Consider the following 26,259-nt stretch of genomic DNA (forward strand, 5'->3'; position numbering starts at 1 on the left):
ATCTGGGACAACCCACCCTCTAGTCTCTGTTTAACCTTTAAGAAGGACATCTAATGCTGCATAACAACACCTGCTTGCTGGGAAAGATTTTCCACTGACTCTGTGTTGAAATAAAGCTATATACCAGAACCCCTGGCTAAAAAGGTAACACAAAGGCCATCAATCTGCCTTCATCAAAATAGCTGACAAAGGGAAATTTTTGTTCCAACGATTTTTTAAGATATCTAATTTAAAACAAATTAAAATAACAAGGCAACGCATTTTGCATCATTAAATCTAAACTTTCTAAACCCAAAACTGACTTGAAAATCCAACAAGACCGCTAATTTTGTCATTACCAAAGTGGCTTGTAAAGTATTGGATCAGAGCTATTTCTATTGAGGACCAAAAAGTTGCTTTACATATGTCAGAAACACAAAAATAGTTACCTAACCTATTCATCTTCTTATTGATTTTTCTTTAACTTTGTTGCTGTACTGCACGACCATGTTATTGAAGTGAGTCACATTATTCAGTAAACTAAAAGAAAAAAAAAAAATCCTCCTCTTCAGTTTCTAAAGCAGAGGTCAGCTGAAAACATTGACAAAAAAGCTGCTGATTTTGCTTCTGTTGAATGGAGTGATGTTGTTCAAACAAACCTTGTTTACGTAAAATTTCAATGTGCATGAGCTATTCACATGTTATCATGTGTTTCTCATGTATGCAGTGATCATGAGTAATTTATAAGTGTATTGAGTTACTCAACAGTATGGAACAACATATGTGTGGGTGAACCTGAATGAAAAAAGGGGACGTTATATCAGGCATGAAAAGAAAAAACACTATAGGTGTTTGTTTTTATTCTTGTTAGTAAAATAAACTATTTAACCTATTCAATAAAAAAAAAATTGATGTAACTTAACATATAATGTATGGAGATACAATTATTTATGACAAATCTACAACATAATACATTGTAATCCTGTGTGTCTCATTATATCATACACCCAACCACTATGTTAATTGTACCTCTTAAATAGACTGAGGAGCCTTTTTCTTTGATGATGTCTCATTAGCAAACTGTCAGCTTAACTCTTAGCCCCTGCGCACCTCCTTCCAGGAGCTTCTTCCTACACTCATCAGCAGGCCTTGACTTGTGTGGAATGAATGTGCTTCATTTTCAGATGGTTGCCCAATTATGTGTGAGACATTGTGAGCTGTAGAGAAGGTTTTGTTGAATCTGGGCAAGAGTGGCAAGAATGCATTTCCCTTCAAAAGAGCATGATCATTTTAAATTTAATTTTGATCTCATCATTTTTCATTTTTGTATCACTACATATAATATATACACACACACACACACACACATATATATATATATATATATATATATATGTATATATATATATATATATATATATATATATATATATATATATATATATATATATATATATATATATATATATATATATAAATATAAAAACGGTTAATTAGGTGTTTCCAAGTAAATGTGTTTATTTAATTTGGATCATGTTATATTTTCTGCCTGAACAGTTAATTAGTAGCACTGGACATTTATAATACCACTGACAAATCTGAAAATGTAATGTTGGTTACATTAACATGTTGATGCTAAGTTGTTAATGTGTTTAATTGCTTCCGTCTGAGTTTTAAACTGGCCATGACGATGATGGCTGGATACTACAGTATAGCTTATCCTAATCCCCTGGATAAAGAAACTGAATGAGGCTTTCTATAACCAACGCTGTCCTTGCAGTGCAGAGGAAGCCTGCAGATAAGATAATATCTGTGAGATGAACAACAGAGTGCAGTGGATTTTCTTGGTCTATTCTTTAAACTGGCCTCAGTAAGTGCATGCACACGTGTATGAACATTCAAGCAACACATCAGATACATATATATATATATATATATATATATATATATATATATATATATATATATATATATATATATATATATATATATATATATATATATATATATATGTATGCATGATGTTATTGCATATACCTTTCTGGATGAGTAATGTGAGTAGCGACAAGCCACACCTATAGTCTTGTCTACTGTTCCACAGTCACTGTGATTATATGTTTACTGATGTGTCTCTAAGGAACACATTAGAAAAGTTACACTGAACATAATTTGGCCACTGGTGATCATTATAAACTCTAAATTCCCTCATGTGACTGCGGTCAAGCTCGTTAAACACAATTTCATCAACAGACAAAATGAAATACAAATGAGGCTTTCCTGTAAGAAAGTAAAGATCTTGGTAAACTGATACTGCTAAGAGTACTCAGAGATTGCTATCTTCTGCCAAGGCCAATGTCCTATCTCACAATTATATAAAAAGAGATCTGGATCATTTTGAAATGTAATGAGTTCTTGCTTTGATTATGCTCCACCTCTCCTTCACAAGCTAAGAATTCAATTTTTGTGTTACTGATGAGCAAACAATCAAAGCTGAGAAAATGAAGTGAAAAATGCATTTAAAACAAAACCATAACTAAATGATTTGGTTCACTGTAGCTTTTTTTGCATCACAGTTAATATCTACTGTTGTATCTGACTCATTTAAGAAAAGTTGTGAGCATTTATCTGCCAAGGCAAATCCTCTATACTGAGATTTAATGGGTTCTTCCTTTTCACATACCCCCCCTTCACCAAGTTTTGGTCTGCATAATATTATGTGCCATCAGGGGAAAAGACATTATGCAGTCGCCAAGGAGAGGAACCCTTTGTTCTTTATGAAAAAAACGAAAGGCAAATAAGTGGTACACAGTCCTGTGCCCTGCTTTCTTTTGTTCATGTGGTTGTTTAAAGGGAGCTGGTCTGCTACATAATCAACAAGGCTTGTGTGATAATTATCCAAGCAGTGAGCATCCATTCATGCCAAACCTCACTGTGGACTCAGTGTTTAGTCATGGTGTGCCAAAAAAAATCTCAGAGATCTAGCTGGTTCATTTTGAAGCAAATGATTTGTGTGAGAAAATAAAAATAAAAATGTGTGTGCTACCCCTAGTGTAGGCCAGCAAGGTGACCTAAGATGTCGTTTGTTACAACACCCTACAAGAAGATTGAATAAAATCAGTCCAATGGTTTTTAGAGCAACATTGTGATTTGGGCCATTGGTCCCAAGACATGTGAGAGGCCTAGAAAAGTGACACATGGTGTTTCTGTGAAAGAATGACCCTCATGAAAATATCAATTCAAAACAAATGCTGCTCTCAAAACCTGAGCCAATTTTGTCTTGGGTAAGCGGTCAAGAATTTACACTGTGCTTATTTTTGTCAAGGAGCTGTCAAGAAAATGACACCCTCTTCGCTCAGAATCATAGAATTAAGTTCTTTCTTTTTCTTCCTTTTTGTACAGCAGCCAGGGGTAAAATTCATTAGACAGACCAACTATAATGAGCCAGCACAGACAAAGCACCCAATTTCCACTGTGTCCTCTTTTTCCTGGGAGCTGTGATCATAATGACAGTGCTGTTTGTTGCCTGGTTTCATGCTGAATCACGAACACACAGCCGCAGGCCATCAGCTTTTCTTTTCTCACCTCTCCACCCATAGTTTCAGGAAAAGAGAGAACATCATTGTGTCCTGTCACTTATGTCACTCACTTTAGACAAGTCTTATTTGGTTTATTTATTTATTTTACAGCCCTACAACAAGGACATCATGAAGTGATTAAGATACTTGACTGCGTTATCTTTTTTTCCCATCCTGATGAGAACTAACTCTGGCAGCAGACAGTGATGTGTTTACTGATATGCAGCAAAGCAGCTATTTAAATCCACTCTGAATGGTAACAAGTTTGAAGCAGAATAACTCTTCTATAAAGATGTAAAGGTTAACACTGACAAGAAGTATTTCTGCAGTCATCCAAAGCAACTCACATATGAGACGTGATCAATTAACCTTACATATATATTTTTTTTAAATTAAGACTCTTCCTGCTTGCAAACACATTCCCAAATGGATCTTTGGGCCATGCTGCTAATGCCAAGCTATATCAGACATCATGTAAAGATTATAACAACCTCATTACAACCATTGTATTGGAGCGTTCCATACTGAGTAAACCATGGATTTTTGTTAACAAAATTACAGGGCTATGGTATAAGAGGTCATATATTTAAATAGCTGGAAAAAAAAAATTCATTCTAATGTCTACTTTAATTAAATTTTCCTAATTTAAAAATGTGCAACAGTTGAATATATAATCCCACATTGTTCAGTATTGCATGAATCCACAAAAGAGATGGATATTCTTTTATTTGCTGATGATGTTACTGTTTATAAATCCGGAAGGAATTTAGATAAATTCATAGCTTGTGTTGACAATGGCAAAGCTGTGCTAAAAATAATTATTTTATAAGAATACATTCTTTTTAAAGAGCTATGAAACAAAATATATGATTTTTGGAATGAGGAAAGATGAGGAAAATGTAAATATTGCAGTTAGTAAAAGTATTGCAAAATTTACAAAGATAAAATTGTTGGGGGTTATGGATACAAACTGAACTGTAAGCCTCATATTGAGTATGTTCAGACTAATGTGAGCAAATGTATTGGTAGTTTGCATAAAGTTAAACATGTTCAAAATGATGCTTCAGTATTTCTTCTATATTCTTCAGTAATTGTTGCTTATTTTTTGTATTGTTTTGAGGTGTGTGGAAATGCAAGCAATAGTGCAATCGAGTGATTTTATTTGCTTCAAGGAAGGCTGTGAAAACTAGATCTCAGAGATGTATTAGTTATCTCTTTCGGAAGCTGAAAATACTGAAATTTCAAAATTCTATCAAACTGTGAATTGTGCTGACCATGAGGAAAATTATGAACAAGTTAGTACCTGAACATATTATTAATAAATTCACTTGATTACTGACAGAAGGAGAAGAAAAGGAAACTTTTGTGCACCCTTCCCATGAGCTTCATTAAGACAAAGGAGTTTCATGGTCAATGGAGTGAGATTGTGGAACTCTTTGGAAATGACACTTAAATTCTCTGAAGCGATACATCAACTAAAAGACACTTTTAAAGAAATGATATTTTAAAACTATAAAAGTTTATGGGCATATAGGGATGTATTTTTGAGAATCACTTTAGTTTATTAAAATGTGAAAGTTGACAGTTGTGTTTTATGGTTTTAATGAAAGATCGCTGCTTGGTCATCAATCTTATGTTGTTTCTATTATAAGACATTGAAATGAAATGAAAAAATACTTTATTAATCCCTAAAGGAAAATTCAATATTGTAGCAGATAATTAACTAGAGGAGGTCTTGTTCCGGACGCTGATGGCTGCTGGCAGGAATGATCTTCTGTATCTTTCAGTCTGACAGCGGACCTGGAGAAGCCTCTCGCTGAACACACTGTTGTTTCTTCACTGTATTGTGGAGAGGGTGTGAAGAATACTCAATCAGATAGTACAGTTCCTTGTGGCACCAGTGCTGCTGGCCTCCATCTCAGACACACAACCTTTCAGTCTCACAAACTGTGGTCTGTTTGTGAGGTAGTCATAGATCCAGGTGGTTGTGGAGGTATCCACCTGGAATTTATGGAGCTTCTAACATAACAGAGCAGGCTGAATGGTATTAAAAGCTCTTGAGAAATCAAAGAACATGATCATCAGAGTGCTGTCGAATGGTCCAGATGAGAGTGTGCTCTCTGGAGCAGGTATATATTGTTATCATCATGCTCCTTGCATGTAATATTCTGAGTTGATGTATAACTAACATGGTATACCATGTATAACATGGTAAAGTATAGATGGAAAATTAAATGTATTAACTGACTGATTTTTTTTTCATACTGATTTGTGCCCTGCCTAATAGTTTTTGCTAAACTGGCATGTATCCTACAGATTTATCTCCAGGTCATATAGTCACTTTAGTGTTAAGGGGCTCTTTTAATCATATTGGGTTTAAAATCTTTTCCATTCACACCAGCATTTTTACATTACTAGACTTTGTTGCCACAAAACTAATTTTTGTGTTTTAGGCTTCATGGAGCCAACACATATGTATCAATTAACACCAACCCCAGTAAAAAACAAACAAGCAAACAAACAAACAAACTGAATGGTTATTGGAGTACTTTTCGGTTAAAGAAAAAACACAGACACGTGTACATGTATGTAAACAATATACATATTTACTTATATTTCTATATTTAAGTATTTTAAATATAGATTTTATATTTAAATATATATTTTAGAATCTATTAATTTCATCATTCGAAAACGCACAAAACAATATAGACATTTTAAAAACAAGTTTTAAATGACAGAAAAAAACTATATCTCTACGTCAGAACCAACTCTCTTCTCCTATTGGACAGATTATTTATTTACTTAATTCTGATTGGCTACCATTGTAAGTTCAGAGGTTAGCTTGTTTGGTAACGTGTATTGTGTATGAATGTCTCAGAAAGCGCCGTCATATCGTTTTTTTATAGGAACAATAGTTACTATTTCGTCGTGATGCAATACAACATCAGCGCACATAGGTGTTGTTGCCTATTTATTTAAACTGTTATGCACGTATTGCGTATGTTTAGACTGGTGACAAGCTGGGCATGCAAATGTTAGCTGTAGCTGCGTCGCATGCTAGCAGGGTAACAAATACTGCACTGTAAATGTCATTTAATACCAGAAGCTGACCTTGTAGGTTCAGCCCGCTGGAACACGGTTTAAATTATGGCATCAGTAAGGCTTTTGTGTTCGTTTAATAAGAAAGAAGCAGGCTCGATAAAAACATTAGTCCGAGCAGGATGCAATGTATGCTTTAGGAGAAATATCTGTAGTTCACCTTCAAAGCTGCAAAGCAGTATGTCAGCTTGGGTCATTGATCAGTATGGCACTAATGGAGTTTTGAGGTACACAGAGGAAGCCCCCGTCCCCACCATCAATTTTGCCAGTGAAGTATTGATAAAAGTCAATGCAGCTAGTCTTAACCCTCTGGATCTATCTATGAGGGGTAAGTGTTGCATAAAGATTCTAATGAATTCTGAATTGTAGACAAAGTAGTAAGAATAAACAAATGAGCTATACGTTTTGTTTTAAAAATATATGTATTTGCCTTTTCTTTCTAGGAGGCTACGGAGCTACATTGCTGAATTTAAGAAGGGATCCATTATCTGTGATAAACAGCTATAATGAGTTTCCGCTCATCCTGGGTCGTGATCTGTCAGGTGTAGTTGTGGACTGTGGATCAGGGGTTACCCACTTTGCTCCAGGAGATGAGGTAAGTGTTTCAGTGTACACTGATCTATAAAAGATGCACATAATATGGTACATTGTCAGAGATGTGCATGGCAGCACCAGTAAAACCTGGACTGTTACTGTACTGACAAAAACCCCCTTTTAGATAGTACTATAGTACATGTAACATATAACCTCGTACATCTTAAGTTTACTTTCACGCGTATAACTATCAAATTTCGCTTGAAACTTTCAAATTGTTTTAATTGACGAACATTAATGGCTAAGTTTTAATAAATAATTTGCCAGAAATCAAACCACTAACCCACTGCTCTACTACCTCCAAAGCTGTGCCTTCCCCCAACATCAGGCTGTACTTTGATTCTGACCGATATCATTTACAAACATGAGGTAGAAATTGTGGAAAGAACTATAAAAACACATTTAAAACAGTACAAACCAAGTACAGGGGCAGCACAACTTGCAAACACAACAAGCAACTCAGCTTGCATCATCTAGGCAAAATCTAAATTTCATCTGTCCTAAAAATAAAAATCAGTGAAGAAAAGCATTGCATTGCATTGTGGTATGTAATTTTTGTGTACTGTTTAAAGTAAACAGGAAATGTATTGGTTTTTTTTTTTTTTTTAGTAAATGAAAGGTGACTGTAGTAATGAAAGTGTAGTCATTATCCCCTACTTGTAAGGTTGATTCCTAAGTTTATATGTTAGTGTACGATAATAAACCTCATCATTGTGTTTCTCAATTGTAAGATGCCATATGAAAAGGCATCTATCTGGTAAATGAATGCCATGAAATGTGTTTTAAATTATTTGAGAAATTATAAGATGAAAATAAATATATAGAAAATAAATTATGCGTTTTTTTTGTTATGTGTTTTTTTTTTTTTGTAGATGAATACCAATCGCAAATAAAAATCAATGCTAGCTATATTTGCAACATTGTCCTCTGTTTTTCATAAGCTTGTAAATTAGAAGATGATCATTATCTTAAAGTATAAAAAGTTTTTTACAAAAAGTCATATGGTAAAATGTGACTATATTTTCTAAATGCTGCTGCAAAATGCTGACATTACTCATATGTAAATTACTGGTAGACCTTGTAATATTTCTCACCCCATATTCGCACAAGTGCAGTGCCAAATCATTTTCAGACATTTCTTGGAGGAAACTTTCTCTCATCATATGAGTGTGACTCACACTAATCTTAGACGCCTACTGTTCTGTCTCCCACATGTTCACATTACCATCTTCTTGTATTCTGAAATGCAATTATGCAAATTTAGCTTAAAGTGGATGTCATCAAATTAACAGAACAACACAGCAGTAAAACATTCCTCATAAACTGTTCTAGTTGTGTTCCATCAGGTTAAAAATATCCTCGGAAGCGTCTAATTATGAGAAACGACAGGAACAGTCGTCGAAGAGCTTAACAACCGCTTAACCAGATTCAGAGACTGCGAGTAGGCGGTTAAATTCTGTTGTGTTCACCATGTTAAATGTCATATTTTTCTTCCAGGTGTGGGCTGCTATTCCTCCGTGGAAACAAGGCAGCCTGGCAGAATTTGTGACTCTAACAGAATATGAGGTGAGCTACTGAGTGAAAAGAACTGTATGATGGCAGTACATTTTTATATTAGAGTTAATAGTTGTATGTTCATTTTGTTGTCTTTTACTAAAACTGGCTTTTAGGTTTTTTGTGTAGTCTATTTTTGACATATGAGAAAAAGGCATGATTGAGAAATAAAATAATTAAGTGCACTCTTATGTAATCTTGCAGTGAAAAGTGATTAAGATTAAGTTTGTTTGGTAGCTTTAGTCCAGATACAAAAACATTGCGTCATTCATTTAGCAGTTCTGGTTAGTGTACATAGAAGAACATGTATTTGTTAATCTATGTCTACATGACATTGTTTGTCTGTTTGTTTTTACTTTACAGGTTTCCCTTAAACCAAAGTCAGTGAATCACATAGAGGCAGCATCCATCCCATATGTAGCCAACACTGCTTTGTCTGCACTTGTCAATGTAGGCGGCCTTTGCAGAGAAAGCTCATCAAATAAAAGGCAAGTGTCATTTTTCAAATCCCAATGGGGCTTCCACCTCTTTTTGTAGTTTTCTTTAAATGAGTCACACTATAATTAAATGACCCTCTGGTTGCTTGGGTTTCTCTTTTTAGAGTTTTGATCACTGGAGCATCTGGAGGTGTTGGAACATTTTCTATTCAGGTGAGCTATTTAACATGCATATCTGTAGCTGCAGGTGCACTTGACTTATTCAGGAATGTAAAGGCACTTGTTGTGAATATATTTCTTTTTTTCTCTGTTCTGCCAGCTTTTAAAGGCGTGGGGGGCCCATGTAACTATTACCTGCTCTCAGAACGCTGAAGGACTTGTTCGAGGGCTGGGGGCTGACGAGGTGGTAGACTACACAGCAGGAGATGCGGCTGAACAGCTTGAAATGATGGAGAAGTGAGGGTTGTTATTATGCATTTAGAAGTAACTGGAACCTGATATTGTACTGCATGTCAAGTAGAAAGTTATGATATTTTATTATGTTTTTCAAAAGACACATAATGTGGACAAAACATTTTAGATTATTATTAAAGCATCCTTTGAGTCGGAACTAGATCCTTCAAGGTGCCAAAAATTGGTCAAATTCTGTTTCCACCCTTAAACACCCTGATTTTTTTAAGTACCTTGTCAACAGGGTGCACCTGCTCACTTTTTTGTTTCCATGGAAACAAGAAGGTTTAACTTTAATAAATTCAAATTCTTCTTCCTTCTGGGGTGGAAACATGTTCTTGTGTTTGAATTAAACCTTTCTTTGACAGGATTTCTTGACGTTTGACAGCCCGTGTTTGTCTCACCAGGTTCGATGTGATTCTAGACAATGTGGGAGGCGATACTGAAGAGTGGGCTTTGGGCCTGCTGAAACCTTGGTCTGGTGCAAAGTACGTCACATTGGTATCGCCTTTACTTCTCAACACTGACTCCATGGGGCTGTTAGAAGGAACTTTTCATGCTGGCTTCAACTTGCACAATAAGGCCATTCAGGTAAACGCGAGAGAAACAAATTCCTGATTTTAAATCTAAGTGAACAAAGCTGAAATAAAACCACGAGCCACGAGAGAAACACATGGAGTCTTGTGTTTCTCAAGAATCCCTTAGCTAGGGTGTGGACTGAAAGTTACTTCCAAACTGAAATGAAATAATCGGTCCTCTTAGGTAAGGAAAGACCATGCTGTGTGAGGGCTTGCCTGTACATTTTACTTCCATTCAGTTGATCAGCTAAGTTGAAGTTCAGGTAAATCAGGGAGGGATACGAATTTGTTTTGTTAAAGGAAAAACTCAAGCAAATACACCTCAACTTGTCTCTTTGTGGAGATGGCCTTAATTTAAATCACACTGGCTCTGAACAGTGAAAGTCGCTGGGGCCTGCTGTGCTCTTTGGGGACCCCCAGGTTGGGTACCACTGCTGTAGGGCATAGTTAATCTGACTATGTGAAGACAAGGAGGGAATTTCAGAGCAGAGTTACATTTATTTAGGTCTTCCATCACTGACTGTTCTGCACACCCAGCCCAGTACATGTCATGTTTGTGGTATATGAATGAACAGATGAGGACTGGGTGGAGCTGCTTTAGGGACTGAGTCAAGTTGTCCTGGGCAGTGTAGGCTCTGGTGACAGTGGGTGTGATGTTGGGCGCTAGACAGGATGTAGTCTGTGCACGTGGTTGCTGCTGAGCCAGCAGAATTTAGTGTTTGTTCAGATTGCAGTCAGCTAACACTCCCCAGCAAGGCCAGCTGGTCAGTTTGGCGGGGCTCAGCCGCAGCAGTCACACAGTCGGTGCTCACTCAGCTCTGGACATCACGCCCTTTTTATCTGAAAGATCACAGCACAATGGAGCCCTCTAGTGTTGAACTACTTGTAAGCGTTGAATAATCATTTTTTTCTCCCAAACAAACAGTAGCAGCTTTAGCAGAACCTTAAAGCAAAGGCGAAATAAATTTTTATTTTTACTTGAAGGATACCATATAAAGGAAGGAAAGGGGGGGTTCTTTCATTGTGTTACAAGTGTTTGTCCTCTTATATATTATCAGTCATCTGTTCTGTAAAGCTGTGCTGGGTAATCAGTAGGCCTGAAAAGCAATGGATTTATTGAAATTATGAACACTTACGGAAATGCTGCCTTAATTCATGGTATTGATTTTGTATGGTGTGATGTTTTTACAATATTTTCCATTTTCAAGATCTCACTGGAGGTTTTCCTCATGACAGAATTAAGTGGGCAAAATAAATGATCAGTTTTCTCTGTTGATAAGATTGATCTTGTTGCATTATTGTATGTGAAACAAAACAAATGACTTCCTCTCCACTTCTTTTAAGTCACCAAGGGGAATTAATGTTTCTTACAAATGTACAGAAAGGTAACATTTAAACACATATTATAAGCATTAACCAAGTGAGAAGATATTTTATTAATAGGAAAACGCATTAATAATGATCATTTTGTTTTCCTTTTTATTTATTACTTTGTGTTAGAAATTAGTAAGAAAGCTGATATTATGTCTCTAAGGAGACGTTTCTAAGCTGTCTTCTTTATCTTTACATACCAGATAACCGTTGTGTGTGTTCTGTTTGTTCTGTTGCCTCCTGATTTCTAACTTTTGCTTCCACTATGTTTACCCTTTAGAACATTATATCAAATGGAGTCTTCTACAGATGGGCATTTTATGTCCCAGATGGGTACTCCTTGGATGAAGTCAGCAAGCTGGTCGATGCAGGGAAGGTAGTGTAATGCTTTAATATTCATATCAAAGGTACTTGGCATTCACAGCCATTTGCACAGACAGAATAAAAATAGTCTAATTTGCACATCAGTAACAGCCCCAGAGTTTAAAACCATGCTGTGACGAAGATCATACAACATAGTAAATATGAACATACCAGGGATGCTTTACATGCCTATATTCAAGGCTCCCCTGTGGCTTTGTAAAGGAATAAGCATCAAATTCTCACTATGCTGGCCGGTTAGTTGGTGATGTGCACGGCTGGCTGCTGCACGATTGAGTCAGGCGCCAGGAGACGGTGAATGGATTTTTAAACAGTGCTGAGCAGCCATTCGCAAAAGTGTGTGGGACCTCTGTTCTTTTGTCCGGGGGCTTACAGCGAGCGGCACACTCAGATCAGTGGCGGGAAGCTACGGACACACATAACCCCCCCCTTGTCATCCACACAAAACCCACGCGCACACACCCTCTTGGCATGCCCTATACGCTTGCAGAAGTGTGGATGGTTTCCAGTGACGCCACCGCACTACCCATTCATTGTTAATGACAAGAGATGCTGACCAGAATAATAGGCCTAGTTGCTTGTGTTGTGGGACTAGCGCAGGATTGTCCAGTCTCATCACATTCTAAAACCCGCCCTCACATTTTCACATGTGCAACTATGAAAGCAGAGCAGGGATGATGCAGTGCTAAGAGCTTGTAGGGGTTTCTAAGCTTGAATTAGATAAATGATGAAATCACTGTAATTTCTTTTGATCAAGAAAAGCAAATTCAACTAAATAATTTCTCACATCTGTAAAAACAATAGCTTTAAACCCATTTTAAAAATCCCATCCAGTCCAAACTTTGGGGATTGAAAATGATCAGACTTGGCATTGAAACTACTGGCAGGTTTATCTTCTCACAGTTAAATGTTCTTCTAGGAAAGCCTGCATACTGACATCCACATGACTGTTAGTCTGATACAATGTTTTTTTTGCAGTATCAATCTCCTCCTGCAGGGCTACAATAGCTCTCACAAAAACTGCTTAGGAGGGACTTAAATAACCCAGAGTCTGATGTGTTTATCTAGCTTTCAAAGTCCTCACATTGCACATGGTTAACAGGTCAGATCCACATTGTGTGGATTTTGCCTGTCAGTCTCTGGCAGGCCCATTGTGGGCTTCCGGCCCACTAAAACATAAACCTTCAGGGCAAAACAATGAGTCTAAAATGATGGTGTTGAATTTCCGTCTGAGTAGAGACTCATTGAAGAAGCAGCTAAACGAATCGCCTTAACAATGACATGGCTAGCCGTAAAAGAAAGAGGACAGCACAGGCCGGTGAAAGGAACAACGGTGTTTAAAACTGGTAAATTTTTAATTAAAATATTTTACTGAATGTCAAAATGACATTTGGATTTCTTTTTATGTTGGTTTGTCACAGATCCTGCCAGTTGTCGAGGCCCAGTTTCCATTTGCCCAGGTGCCTCAGGCTTTTCAGAAGTTGGAGCACGGCCACGCCAGAGGGAAGACTGTAATCAAGGTGGCTGAGGAGGATGATAGCTGGACAGAGACTGCAGAGTCAGAGCAACAAGTGCAAGACACAGCCCAGCCAAACTAGACAGAAAGCCAAGAAAAGATTCTTCTTATCTCCAAAAGGTTGCGTTTGAGTGCAGCGCAATGTGTAATCCAAAGGTTGTGTGCAGCGGACGAGAAGCATGACCAGCACTTCTAAAGGGAGCAAACCAAAGGTCGTAGCTCATATTAGAGTTGACACTTTCCTTTACGAGCTTGGTATTCTCTCTAGGTGTTGGGAGTTCTGTTGTGTTCATGTTTTGCCGAAGATCCTATGATTACAAACAGCTGACAAGTTAATGCCGATCAGATCATCATCCAGCTGGTCTTGGTAAATGACTAGACTGGCAACTTTATACTTCAATTTGTTTGGCCTCCATATTAAGTCATTTTAATACTACCCTGAGCACCTTAGTGCATCACCAGCGTTGTGCATGTCACTTTATGTGGTGCTTCTTTATGTGGAGATTTGTTGTTCAATATTTATGGAAGAGGACACAAATAAACTTCAGATCTGTGGTACACATGATTGCAGCGCAGTCTACTGTGCAAAATATTTGACATTTATTGACAAAAATAGTTTTATTCAGAAAACATAATTTGATTCAACACACAAAAAAGTGTTTTTTGTTTGCTCATGCATGCATCTGGAATGAAGGGCATTTTTTAAAAGTCTTAACACTGTTTAAGTTAATTAATCAGAGAAATATGTTCTAGTAAATGAAAAAAAAAAAAAAAGGACCTCGATATACATAACTGAAGGTAAAAAAAAACAACAAAAAAAAACAAAAACTAAAAACAGAGTATTTCAAGTTCAGTACCCGCAGTTTCCAAGTGGGTAACTTTACATTCTTATAAAATCATTCTTAATGTTGAACCTGGAACATTTTACAGTTCTTGTAATAGAAAAAGTCAAGCAACCCTGATGACGCCTCATCGTCGAGTCCACAGTATGACCATCTCTTGTACTTAAAACATTTTAGTCCAGCTGTTTTTATATTATCTCCACATCCCACCTCTGCTGGACTTTATTTGGATCAAGAGTGTTCAGAATCACTTGGTTTTTGTCGTAGTGATGGCCACCTGAAAAAGAATGGATTTCATATTAATAATCTATGATTGTAGTCTTTGATTATCTGAGTGGCTGTCTTTTTTAGTCCACTAAGGTATAAGTTGGATCCTTTTAAGAAAGTTTGGGTTTAACAAAAGATCTGTTACAATCTAACAATGATGAACATTAAGAATACTTTGTACAACTTTCTGCAGTGGAGATTTGTTGTTGTTTACACTAGCATTATTCAGTCCACAAGGTGTCACTAACCGACAATGCTGCAAACAGTCCCTCTATAAATGTCATGCCTGAAGGAGCTCTTCAAGGATTTGGACACATAATAACTACGGTAATCTCTGAATTATGTCTGCTTAGTAGTGTTAACATTAATGGACGCTTTAATAATTTAATCTGAAAACTGAGTTGTATGCCAGACATGAATAGTCACCTTTGATCTCCAGAACAAGATCATTCGTGTTGATGCAGCGAATGAAACCCTCCGGGGTGATACTCCACAGGTGGATTTGGCTGTCAAGTTGCGGTGTGAGACCCACTCTACTTCCTGCCATTGTGACGCTGCCACTTGGACTCAGGCAGCACTCCTCCAACAGCTGGACACAGTGACAGAAGCACACGTTTCCTTTTACTTTATCATTAAAATAATGAAGAATAAGAAGGTAGGTTAGGTTGGAATAAAAACAGTTTTTAGTCTCTTGAACTGATCTCAGATCACCCAACCAGATTAAACTGGCTTCGATACTTATCTTTGATTTGATTTCAGATTTATTAACCTTGATAAAAGGAAGCGCAATCTCCCCTTTCAGTGCTTGTATTTATTCAATGCTTACATAGTTTATAACTATGATCAAATCTTCTCAGAGCCTTGACATTTATTAGCAGTGGGATGATGCCTCTTGTACCTTGCAGTGCAGATGTCCATTCTGGTAGAACCATATCTGTTCAAAGCCATTCGTCTCCTCTGTCTCTTGTATCCGTAGCAGTTTGATATCATCCAAATCACCAGTAATAGACATCATTAGCCCCGTCTGCTTGTTCCTTAAACGGAAATGAACTTGCTTCTGCACACACAAATACACAAGTAACACATATTTAACAAATGAAAAAGAGGGATTAAAACTTTGGTTAGAAAACTAATAGTATAAGAATACTAATAGTTGATATGTTTGTTGTATATGTGCACATTAAAAGTGCAAAAGTAGTGTGAGTGTGTACCTGTAGAAGCGGACGAAGAGATCCAATTTTTGGCCAGCCGCTGAACTTCCGCCAGTCAAGAACCTCGCCAGGTTTTAGCAAAATCTGTGCACCTCGATAGTTGATTCCCTCATATAATATCCACCTAACGGTAAGAAAAGGACAAGCGATTGTAAATTTCACATATTTACATCTACACCAACAATAAAAACGCTCATCTGCTAATTTCATTTAGCACATTGATTGGCCTGAGCTAATACCTGATTTTCTATTTCCATTTTAGATTGACTATTTTATTCCTTTAAATAGTTTAATCTGAACTAGATTTTGGTAGACATTGAACCAGGAGATGATCATTTTTTTCTACAACAAGACCATCAAGAAAGCACAGATACAGAACAGAAATGAATAAGCTTGAAGATGTAAGCACATAAATATAACTGTGACTTGTTCTGATGTTAAAGTTTAGCCAATGTAGCCTGACAAATGTTTCTTTCAAAGAATAACAGTGCTTCTATCTCTGACTTCAGGCCGAGGTGAAACAACTCGCAAAATATTATCAGCCTAAATGTGCAGAGCTTTGTGTTTGCCAGTTTTGTTTTGACACTAGATGCTGCTTTTACCTGCAGTTTATAAAGACTCTCTCCCCTCCAGTAGGAATGTGCCACTCCACAGACAACTCTGCCTCACTGTAAGCTCTTTATTTCCTCAGCATGGAATCACACCTACAATCTAAATCTTGCACATCAGCAACAAATTTCCATCATCGATCCATCTGTCAGTTCAGCCATGCACCATGCTGACACTACACTCTGCATCACATATTTGCAGATCTAGTTAATGTTATGTCTGAGCCTACATGCCCAAACTTCAATGTGTGCACACAGTCATTAAAATAACTAAAATCTTTGTCTTTTTGTCACATTTATAGACTTTGCTTTGCTGATTTAGTAAATGTAAAAATAACCACTGACAAAAGAACGCAGAGACAGCCTCTTATTTAGTCTGACAACCCGGCTGCTTGCTTCTTTCAACATCTTAAAAGCCATTATCTTTACTTGTGTTTTTCTTTTGCCTGCTGAGATTTATCTGCTTTATAACATCTCTGAGTTATTTTTATAAAAACAGACCACGTGGCTGTGGTGCGAATGCCACAAAGCTTCAAAAACATGTCAACTGAGTACATGATAGAAGCAATTAAAAAGAAATTAAGAAGAAAAAAGAATATATGTGAAGCTGCTGAGAACAAACACATCTGATAAGGATGCACGTAGTGAAAATGAAAAATATTCTATTTTATGTCTTTCCAGGCAGACAAAAGCATGACTTTGACAGCACAGTGGCTTTAGTCTCGAGCAGAAACAAAAACATGCATGAACCTGTCAAATACACACTGTGTCAGTCACAGCTGGATAGCTGCTTGACATTCCAGTAAAGTCAGTCCATTTCAACTCAACCAGAGCTTTCTAGTTTAGTTTTCTACATTTAAAAATGTGTGACAGAGAAATCCAAATATCCCAGTGATCAGGAAATTATCATGTTACAGCTCCTATCTAGTGGGTATCACAACTGTATATTGGTTGAGTTAAACAAAAGTAGATGCTTAAAATCAATAAAAGAAAATGTAGAATTTAGGGTGATGTCTATTACCGGTAGTTAAATCATCTCTAACTGTTTCTTAAACGTGACTAGCAGTTACTCCAATGACCCCCACAGTCTCTAGGTCTCAGTCTAAAAGAGCACCTTTGCAGTGTGGTGGAACAAGGGATTTTCATTGTGGATTTGCAGCTGACAACACTGCAGCAACTGTGTGTTTTTATCATGTCAATATGGATCAAAATGTCAGGGAATTTTTTCTGAAGCTTGTTTAAAATCAGGTTTGTAAAAGAAGGCAATTTTAGCCACAAAAATGGAAAAAAATATATTGTTCCTTTTATTTTCTGTCTTTTTTTAAACCTTTAATTTACCAGATAAAATGTTTCAATTCTCATTTGCAAACATGACCTGGAGTCTAAATAAGAGTATTGTTTTGTTCTTCTACCTTTTGTACAAACGAGTCTGTGGATTTGAAATCATAAAAGTACCCATATAATCACATTGTACAATTATACAATCATTGGCTGAAAATACGGCACAGCAATGGATTTTTTTTAATTTTGAGAAAATTTATTGCAACTTTTGCAAGCTTATTTATCTTTAGGAGCCTGTATTTGAAAAAAAAAAAATATCTGATGAAATGTACCAATACTATTTTAGCCCTGGAGACTATGTGTCTGGATCTGGATTAGCAAATTCTAGTGAAAATCTTAAATATGACCTTCTTTCCTAAAGTTTTGCTGTAACTTGATAATATGTCATGTAGTCAAAAACTAAGATTTCAGCATAATTTACATCAGTCCCTTAAAAACTAAAAGAAAAAACACTGTACTGTACTCACATGCCTCCTTCTACCAGCACAGACTGGACACGGCCACAGCCTCCAGCCAGCTGGAGGTTGACTGAACCATCAGTTAGAAGCACTCTCTTCCCCCGCAGATCACTTCGCTCAAACAGAATGATGGATGGCAATGAGAACTCCTGCCAAGAAAGATAGAAAGTACATCAACTAATGCAACAAACTGCTGGCCAGGCAGGTTGAAATAGAGTTGGATCAAAGTTGACATGGAAACGAACCACACTCAAGCCTGTGTGCTTCTTGACTTGTACATTGTCTGGTAACTGCAGGGATATGCTATTTTCTAGATTGCCACTCACACTGGGAGTGTGGCGTATTTTTATTAGTTCTTTGCCTTCTTGTTCTATATAGAAAAAAAATGCAACTTTTACAGTTGATGTAAATTTAAAAAGAAAAGACAATTACTGACAATTCATTTTGGATTTTATTTTATTCTAAAATGAAAAAATATGATTACATTGCTCTACAATTGGCACAGCCCATCTTTACTGCTGAAAGACTCTGCTTCTCTAAGGTGCTCTTATAGCCGATCATGCTGTCAATCAACCTAAATATTTACACCATATTCTCCCAGTTGTTTCCATTGAGTTCCAATTTTGTTTATTGCTGTTGTCCCAACTTTTTTTTTTTTTTTTTTAAGATGTTTTTGTAAACAAGTTCAAGCAATAATATTGTCCATGACAGTAAAATATTTCATTTTTTTTTTACATTATATATGCATTCTGCTTTATTGTGAGCAAAATATTGGTTTTGTTAATTGCAAATCATTTATTCAGCATCCCATTTTCTTCAGAACTCCTGTTGTATAAACTGATTAGACAACAGAAAAGCATACAGATGTCTTATATTTGCTTCTAAATGTCAGCTTCTATTTGTACTCCCTGACTATTAGTTAGTTAAAGTTAAAGTTATACTTGAATTATATTTATTCTTATAACAGTTTCTGAGAATTTTAAAATAAACTAAAGGTCTTTTTTTAAAAATTGTGACTAAATCGCATGAATCCATTTGATCCTCAAACTCTCAAAGTTGATCAGCACTGAAAAATAGAATGTGGCAAAGCCTATCTTATGCAGTTTAAACTAACCTCTAGGTATATTATGGAACTAAAGAAGAGAGACAAAAAAACCAAACTTAATGTAAGACATGCAAGTAAGACATTTATTCTGAAATTGTCACTCAGAATAACAAAAATGTTCGAGCCCTGTTCAGCAGGTTGACAGGGTAACAAATGGCCCTGTACCTGTTGCTTCTGAATTTTTATCCACCAAAGCCTGCAATGACTTTTTCTCTTTTTTCCACATAAAAAAAAAAAAAATCTTCAATATCAGATGGGCCATCAAGGCTCTCACAACACATACTGGAAATGTTTTGCTACCCTAGCCACAGAAACCTGACATCATTTCACCTAACCAGTAAAAGCAATCTTGAAAATATTATCCAGCGCTTGAAACTTTCATCCTGCTTCCTTGGCATTTTTCTAACAGATATTTTGAAGGATGTTTATGATTGTTTAGTCACTGACCTCTTGTAGCTTAATGCCTCACTTTTGTCACATGTCTTTCCACAGGCTTTAAAAACAACATTTATCAAGCCACTATTAAAGACAAGCAATCCCTCAGTTGAAGAATTACAGGCTTACATCAAATCTCCCACTGCTCAGTAAAACTATGGAAAAATCTGTATCAACAGCTGAATAAGATTTTAACAACAACATTTTCAACAACTGCCTTTACATCTTCAGGTTTCCGTCTACACCACTGCACTGAAACTACTCTTGTTAAAGTATAAATTTGTTTTCTTAAACACACACAAAAACAACATTTCTATCTTGTTTTATCGGATCTGAGTGTGGATGGCATTCAGCACAATTATACATTGTATGCTACTGAATAGACTGCAAGGTTAGATGGGTCTCTCTGGCACAGGACCAAAGTGGATTACATCTTATTTGACAGATGGAGGCTACTGTGTGGCACACATCTGAGTACACAAAAACAACCTGCAGAGTAGCACGGGGATCTACTCTGGGGTCCGCTCTGTTCAACATTTACATGCTTCCACTCACTCAGATTATGAGATGAGAGATTAGTTACCATGGTTATGAAAATGATGTGCACATTTTATTTTTTATATTGTATTATCCACTTTTATTTATCGTCCATGCTTGGAGAAGTTGGTTTTTATGCACTCTATGTTCATATCTAGGCTCTATACTCTTTGTATGTTAATAATTGCACCTGGTTGCATTGTTTTAAACCCTTTGAGTTACTTTTGTCTGAAAAGAGCTATATATTTGATCAGCTTTGACAACTATTACTGTTATTTGAATGATGCAGTTCTTTTACTGAGGATTTTAACTTGCATACAACATCAATGCCTGGCAGAGAGAACATGCAATATATTTTAGTTACCAATAAAAATGTTAAAAATAAAAGTGTTATATGAAATTATATACTTGTGACAAAAAAAACCTGAAAAATAGCATCTAATATTTATTCTGTTGCGTTAGATCATTTTGTCAAGCAGGAGAGTTTTTTCTATATTTAGAGCAAAACAAAGCAACAAATCTGATAATTGGTCACTTGATAGCTGTTGATCCTACATACAGACATGCTGAATTTATTTGATGGATAAACATAAAGTTTGTGTGCTGTCTTTGATTACTTCTTTGTTTCGACCATCTAACTCTTATCTGCCGAGCAAATTGTATGCATTGCTTGAAGCGACATGATTTAGCCTGTGATCAACTGAGGCAGGCGGATGTGTTGTCGAACAAGAAGGCTTTTCATGCAGAAAATTCAACAATATCTTCTGTCATGTTTTTGCCACCCTGATCTCCTGGCGCTCATCATTGGTAACTCGATCCACCTGCTGGCTTCCTAATTGCCTCTGCTACCTCATTCAGTTCACCTGGTTTCCTTTTCTCTCACTGCCTACTTAAGCTCCCTCCAATCCCTCCTTTTCTGCCAGATAATAATCAGACCTATGTCTAGTTTTGTTCCAGCGGTCTACGGATTGATCCTCAGTTGCCGACCTTCTGCTTTATGCCCCTGGATTACCCTCCTTGCCTTGCCCTCGACGGACACCGCAACTTTTCGGATCTTCTGGTTACCGACCCTGCCTGTCTTTGGATCTCTGAGCCTTGTCGTTGCCTGGACGAGTATTTTGCCATCCTGTTTACCTCCCAGCTGTTGCCTGGTTTCTTCTGCAGACCATTCCCCCGGACTGATCTTCTGTTCATACTCCTCCACCAATAAACTGGTCATTTGTCCAGAACTCCCTGTGTGTGGCTGTATTAAGGATCCTCAGGGTAACTCATTACAATCTAATATCTAAAAATCATAAAAGGGACCAGACATTAATATGTCTGCAAACCTTACTTGCCACATATGAAAATCCTGTCAACGCTGAAACCAGAGGAAACATCTACAACCTGACAAACATTTTTAGCTTCATTTGCACTGTCTAAAGATTAAGTATTTAAATGCAATAAGTAAAACTACTTTGAGGAAATCACTTACAAAAGCACGTGACATAGCTAGTACTCTAGCCTGTAAACTTTCAAAAGTTCATTTCCAAAGGCTGTGCAAATGAGACACAAACCATATTGCAGTAATCAGACAAGTCTTGAAAAAGTTTAAAGAGCAACAAAACCAAGTTTGATTAAGCACATGACAGATGTTTTTTTGGAAAGATGCAGCAGTGCTTTGTCACAATCCTTACAAATTAAGTGACAGCTTTCAAACAATACAGTCCCAGGTTCAACATAAAATACTGTTAGTGCATTTCATTGCATTTTGTGTTCAAATGCACATTTTAAGAATGAAGTTGGCAAAGTGCTAAATGTGAGAGGGTGGAAAGGTCTTAGCAGAAATGAAAAACAGACTTACAAAGCCAACGGTCTGCAGCGACAAGATGGATGAGCTCCTGCTGACACAACCCATTGCCCTCAGATCTGGGTAGCTCCCCGCTTCTAACACATACATCTTTCCTGCGAAGTTCTGCCCTTCAAATGCCAGCCAGCTAAAAGTCATTGAATAAATACAAAAAGGCAAAAATATAAGCACACACATACACAGTGGGTACAAAATCAATCTAATGAATATAACTGAAAACATTAGACTTTACAGCTTTTTCCATCTTATGCAACAATACAGTGATTTATTATATGATCTGTGATAACTAGCCTGAAGATGAAGAATATATTTTGTTCTTCCTGATAAACAGGAATAAGCAATACTTAAAAATACCATAAATGTAGTTGCTGCAGTTTTATAATTTATGACATATATTATATATCACATTTGGTCCCATATGAGGAATATATTTATAAGTGGAGCACCATCAGTCTGTTGCAGGCTCGGAGATATTATTATAATGCAAGCAAGGTGCAGCTACAGTTGTTACAGATCACCCGAAGACATCTCTGCTAAATAGCTGAATTTACATTTCGCTGCAATGTGTTTGAACTCATGCTGTAACTCACAGGAACTATGTTGTGATGTTTTCTCTACAGAGTGCAGAATTACTCACCTGCCAGCCAGAACCTTGCAGGAGGCAACTGAGAAACTGTCCTGCAGTGAGGTTGCACTGTCCTCCAGGATAAGGACAGAACCCTGAAAACCTGGATCAGAGAAAAGCTGCACCTGAGGTACACATATGTGAGACAAGATGAATGAATGTTTGGCTTACGGAGTTCACCAGATATGCAGGCCAAAAACACAGCACTATTACATTTGTGTTACAACCAATTTACTGTTATTACCTTAAACTTTGCAGCATTTTCAAAGTCATCCTGAAAGAAACAAAATGAAAGTCACACTTATTTGCAAAAACAACAACAAAACAAAAAACAAAAAAAAAGACTAGTATGAGATTATGCTTTATATATATATATATATATATATATATATATATATATATATATATATATATATATATATAATATACATTTATATACACAGTTGTGCTCACATGTATTCATACCCTTTCATTAAAGAAAAGGCTGAATTTACAAGTCACTCAAATAACTGGAGACTTAAAAAAGGAACAGTAATATAAGACAGTAATATATATTAGTAATATAAGACACTGTTTTTTTCTTTAATTCAGTTGAAGAAAGAAAAAAATTATCTTATTTATTTGTTTTTTTGTTTTTTTTAAATATTTCTTTTCAACCAGAATTAGATTGATTTTCATGAAATTTTTATTTAGTCAGTTTCAGCTTATTTTCCAGGCAGCTTTTCTTCTTTAATGAAAGGGTTTGAATAAATATGAGCACAACTGTATTTATATATATTATTGCTTGGTATTAATAAAATGAGTAGCCCCATCAGTCCAAGGCTAGCCTTTTGAAATGGATCAGATTTAATATCTGTCAATAAGAACTCAACAATTTGAAGGCCATACAAAACAACATTGGGCTTTGTGAATAACAGGAACTTAGAAGGCTCCTGCAAAAAAAAAAAAAAAATAGAGAAAAATAACTTCCAATATCTGACATTTTCTCTTTGTCCTTACTTGTGGCTGAATGAATGACAGGCTTTAACAACAATGTAGCAGCAAGAAGATGATTGGCACCTCTAGATTTACATTTACTGGGAAGAAAATTAAGCACAACTAATGATACTTCCATCTTAGTCAACAGAGCTGACAACCATGCAGCAACCGTGGATAATATGCTAATCTCTTCGCACCTTTTCTAAGGAGTTAGACCCTGAGGGTGGAAGAGGTTATAGCAGTGTAAAGAAAATGTTTTGTAATTCATACTTTCTCTTTTGTACAATCAGTCTGAATTTTATCCAATCTTAAATGTTGTTCCTGCACTCCAGTAAACTTTGTATGACATATACAGGATCCATTTGTTACCATGCTGTTTGAAATCAAAACAATTTCACATGAGTCAAACCGATCCGCCCAGTTTAAGGGGCGGATCAGTTTATTCTTGTTGTGCTCATCAGGGTTTTCCTGCCACCTCAAAGATTCCTCTGCCACGTCTTAAAATGTGTGCCGTAATTGGTCACATACTACAAAACATCTTGTGTAGCCAAAGTAATGTTGTCAGGGGAAGTGAAAAACCAACCATCCAATTGCAGTTATTTATCTTGCAAAGCTACAAGAGAAGCAAAACACTGCACTTACTGTAGTGACTGGATTCAAAATAGCACAGTTACTGCCCTGTCTGACTAATAACTCAACAATTTTTCCACCAAAGCTTTATTGTTAGTCATCGCATCTTACCAACAGGACAGGCATTGAGGAGCCAAGTCTGTGATGCAGCGCCCCCCAATCCTCTGGGCTTCCATACAGGCCTTTCTCCAGGATGTAGGACTCACCACAGAAGTCAGGCTCCTCAAACACAACCCAGCTAGGGAAGAGAACAGAAAAGGAGGAGTGTGATTGAGCTTGTCAGAAGGGATTTTTGTCTATTTTCATTTCATTTCAATTAGTAGAGAGACGCTGTCTTTGATGTGCTCATAAATGCTAAGAATGAAACCCACAAGAATTCAACCAAAGCTGTGCACATTTTATCACAAAAACATTTCAATAATTCTTGGTCAGAAACCAACACGGTAAAAACCCTCCATGTGATAGCAAGTCAGTATTTCTTCTTTAGTCAAAACTGGAATGTCTCAGTGAATTATTGACATGCAAGACTAGAAACAGCTCTCTCAGCAAGTCAAATTCAAAACACCAGACCAATCAGAGGCTCAGAGGGATGGCAGCGCAACGTGGGTGAGGCCATACAGTCTAATAGCAGGCTAGCAGAAAAGGAAGAATTTCAATGCTGTGAGAGTCCTTTCCTTGAAAAGGACGAAATGTTCCACTCCATGTTAATAACCAGTACAGCTGCCTCTTCCTTGGGAAGCAGCAATCAGTAATACATGTTCTGCATTTCATTGTCCTTATTAGCTTCTGCTATGTTTACTGCAAACTTTCTGCATTTTTTCAGCTGACCACAGCACAAGCAAACCTAAAAAAGGAAACAGCAAATGAACATTGCTCCTACTCATCCTGCAGCATTTTCTAAGAAAGGATAAAAAGAAATACTCCATCAGAATATGAACAACGCTTAACTCAGCCATCTGCCATCCTCCACATAATCTATGTGAATTTTACATAATCCTCCACTGCAGCATCGATAATATACAGAGGGAAGTGAGGTGTGGTGTATAAAAACATTAGTGAACCTGCTGATCTGTCTGAACCTGTCAGTGTAGGTGTGGCCCACCAGCTGTTACGACTGAGCAGTAGGCAGTGTAAGTAAACCAACACCAGACTTCTTTGGAACATTGGTCCCACTTAATTATCAGATAAAACGGCAGGAAGGGATCAGAAACACACACATATGAATCTAGAAATTTTCCTCAGGCTAGATGAGCAAGTGTATGTAATGAAGAGTGCATTGGTCTTGCAGAGGAAAGACAGCTCAGTTATTCTTTTTTCCTCTAGAAAAATGCTTTTAACTGTCAAAACCTTTACTTCTCGTTGCTGTTGACAGAATAGTGAAGACAACGGAAATGTATGACACTTACACACCACCGACGACATCAACAGACTGCGTTGTCATGCCGTGGCCGATGTCATTCATGTTTATAACAGGCATTGTGACGTCAATCTTCGATCCGAGGCTGCCAAAATTTCTGTCACTGAACATTTTCATGTAAGGAGACAGGAAATCCTGTAGCAAGAAAAAAAGTCATCTCAAGATCAAGGTATGTAAAATTACATCAAAATACAGCACAAGAAAAGAAGATTTGAACCAAAAATATTTTGAAAAAAGTTAAAGAAGCATTAAATATAGGTACGTAGTAACTCTCAAACATTCTCTGTCAGGCCCCCATTAAGAAGAGGAAAAATGCCCAGAATGCTGATGCTGTTAAATATTTCATTGGTCACTAACAACACCAGAAAAATGAGATCTTACATCATAAAGAACATCATGGGCATTAAATAGATTTCTGT

At 36.8% G+C, this 26,259-nt stretch overlaps 2 protein-coding genes across 2 annotated transcripts in view; one reads left to right on the forward strand and one right to left on the reverse strand.

Moving 5' to 3' along the window:
• Nucleotides 1–6,405: 6,405 nt before the first annotated feature.
• Nucleotides 6,406–14,100, forward strand: LOC306767857 (reticulon-4-interacting protein 1 homolog, mitochondrial-like). Its single transcript, XM_079255998.1, has 9 exons — nucleotides 6,406–6,984; nucleotides 7,100–7,251; nucleotides 8,748–8,816; nucleotides 9,168–9,292; nucleotides 9,406–9,454; nucleotides 9,561–9,697; nucleotides 10,099–10,282; nucleotides 11,921–12,016; nucleotides 13,443–14,100. The coding sequence occupies exons 1-9, from the start codon at nucleotides 6,705–6,707 to the stop codon at nucleotides 13,617–13,619; spliced, it is 1,269 nt and encodes a 422-aa protein (XP_079112124.1). The 5' UTR covers nucleotides 6,406–6,704; the 3' UTR covers nucleotides 13,620–14,100.
• A 421-nt stretch (nucleotides 14,101–14,521) lies between these two features.
• The window catches only part of LOC306767160 (uncharacterized protein), a gene marked incomplete at its 5' end in the record, with an annotated part of 28,586 nt that continues 16,848 nt past the window's right edge, over nucleotides 14,522–26,259 (reverse strand). Inside the window, 10 exons of the mRNA XM_079255082.1 lie at nucleotides 14,522–14,656; nucleotides 15,073–15,235; nucleotides 15,545–15,703; nucleotides 15,858–15,981; nucleotides 18,274–18,413; nucleotides 22,185–22,317; nucleotides 22,828–22,940; nucleotides 23,060–23,089; nucleotides 24,535–24,661; nucleotides 25,830–25,975. Of these exons, the coding sequence (XP_079111208.1) occupies nucleotides 14,568–14,656; nucleotides 15,073–15,235; nucleotides 15,545–15,703; nucleotides 15,858–15,981; nucleotides 18,274–18,413; nucleotides 22,185–22,317; nucleotides 22,828–22,940; nucleotides 23,060–23,089; nucleotides 24,535–24,661; nucleotides 25,830–25,975 (1,224 nt within the window). The 3' untranslated portion in view covers nucleotides 14,522–14,567. The remainder of the gene's footprint in view (nucleotides 14,657–15,072; nucleotides 15,236–15,544; nucleotides 15,704–15,857; nucleotides 15,982–18,273; nucleotides 18,414–22,184; nucleotides 22,318–22,827; nucleotides 22,941–23,059; nucleotides 23,090–24,534; nucleotides 24,662–25,829; nucleotides 25,976–26,259) is intronic.

This window comes from Telmatherina bonti, assembly GCF_933228915.1.
Source record: "Telmatherina bonti genome assembly, chromosome: 16".
NCBI lineage: Eukaryota > Metazoa > Chordata > Actinopteri > Atheriniformes > Telmatherinidae > Telmatherina > Telmatherina bonti.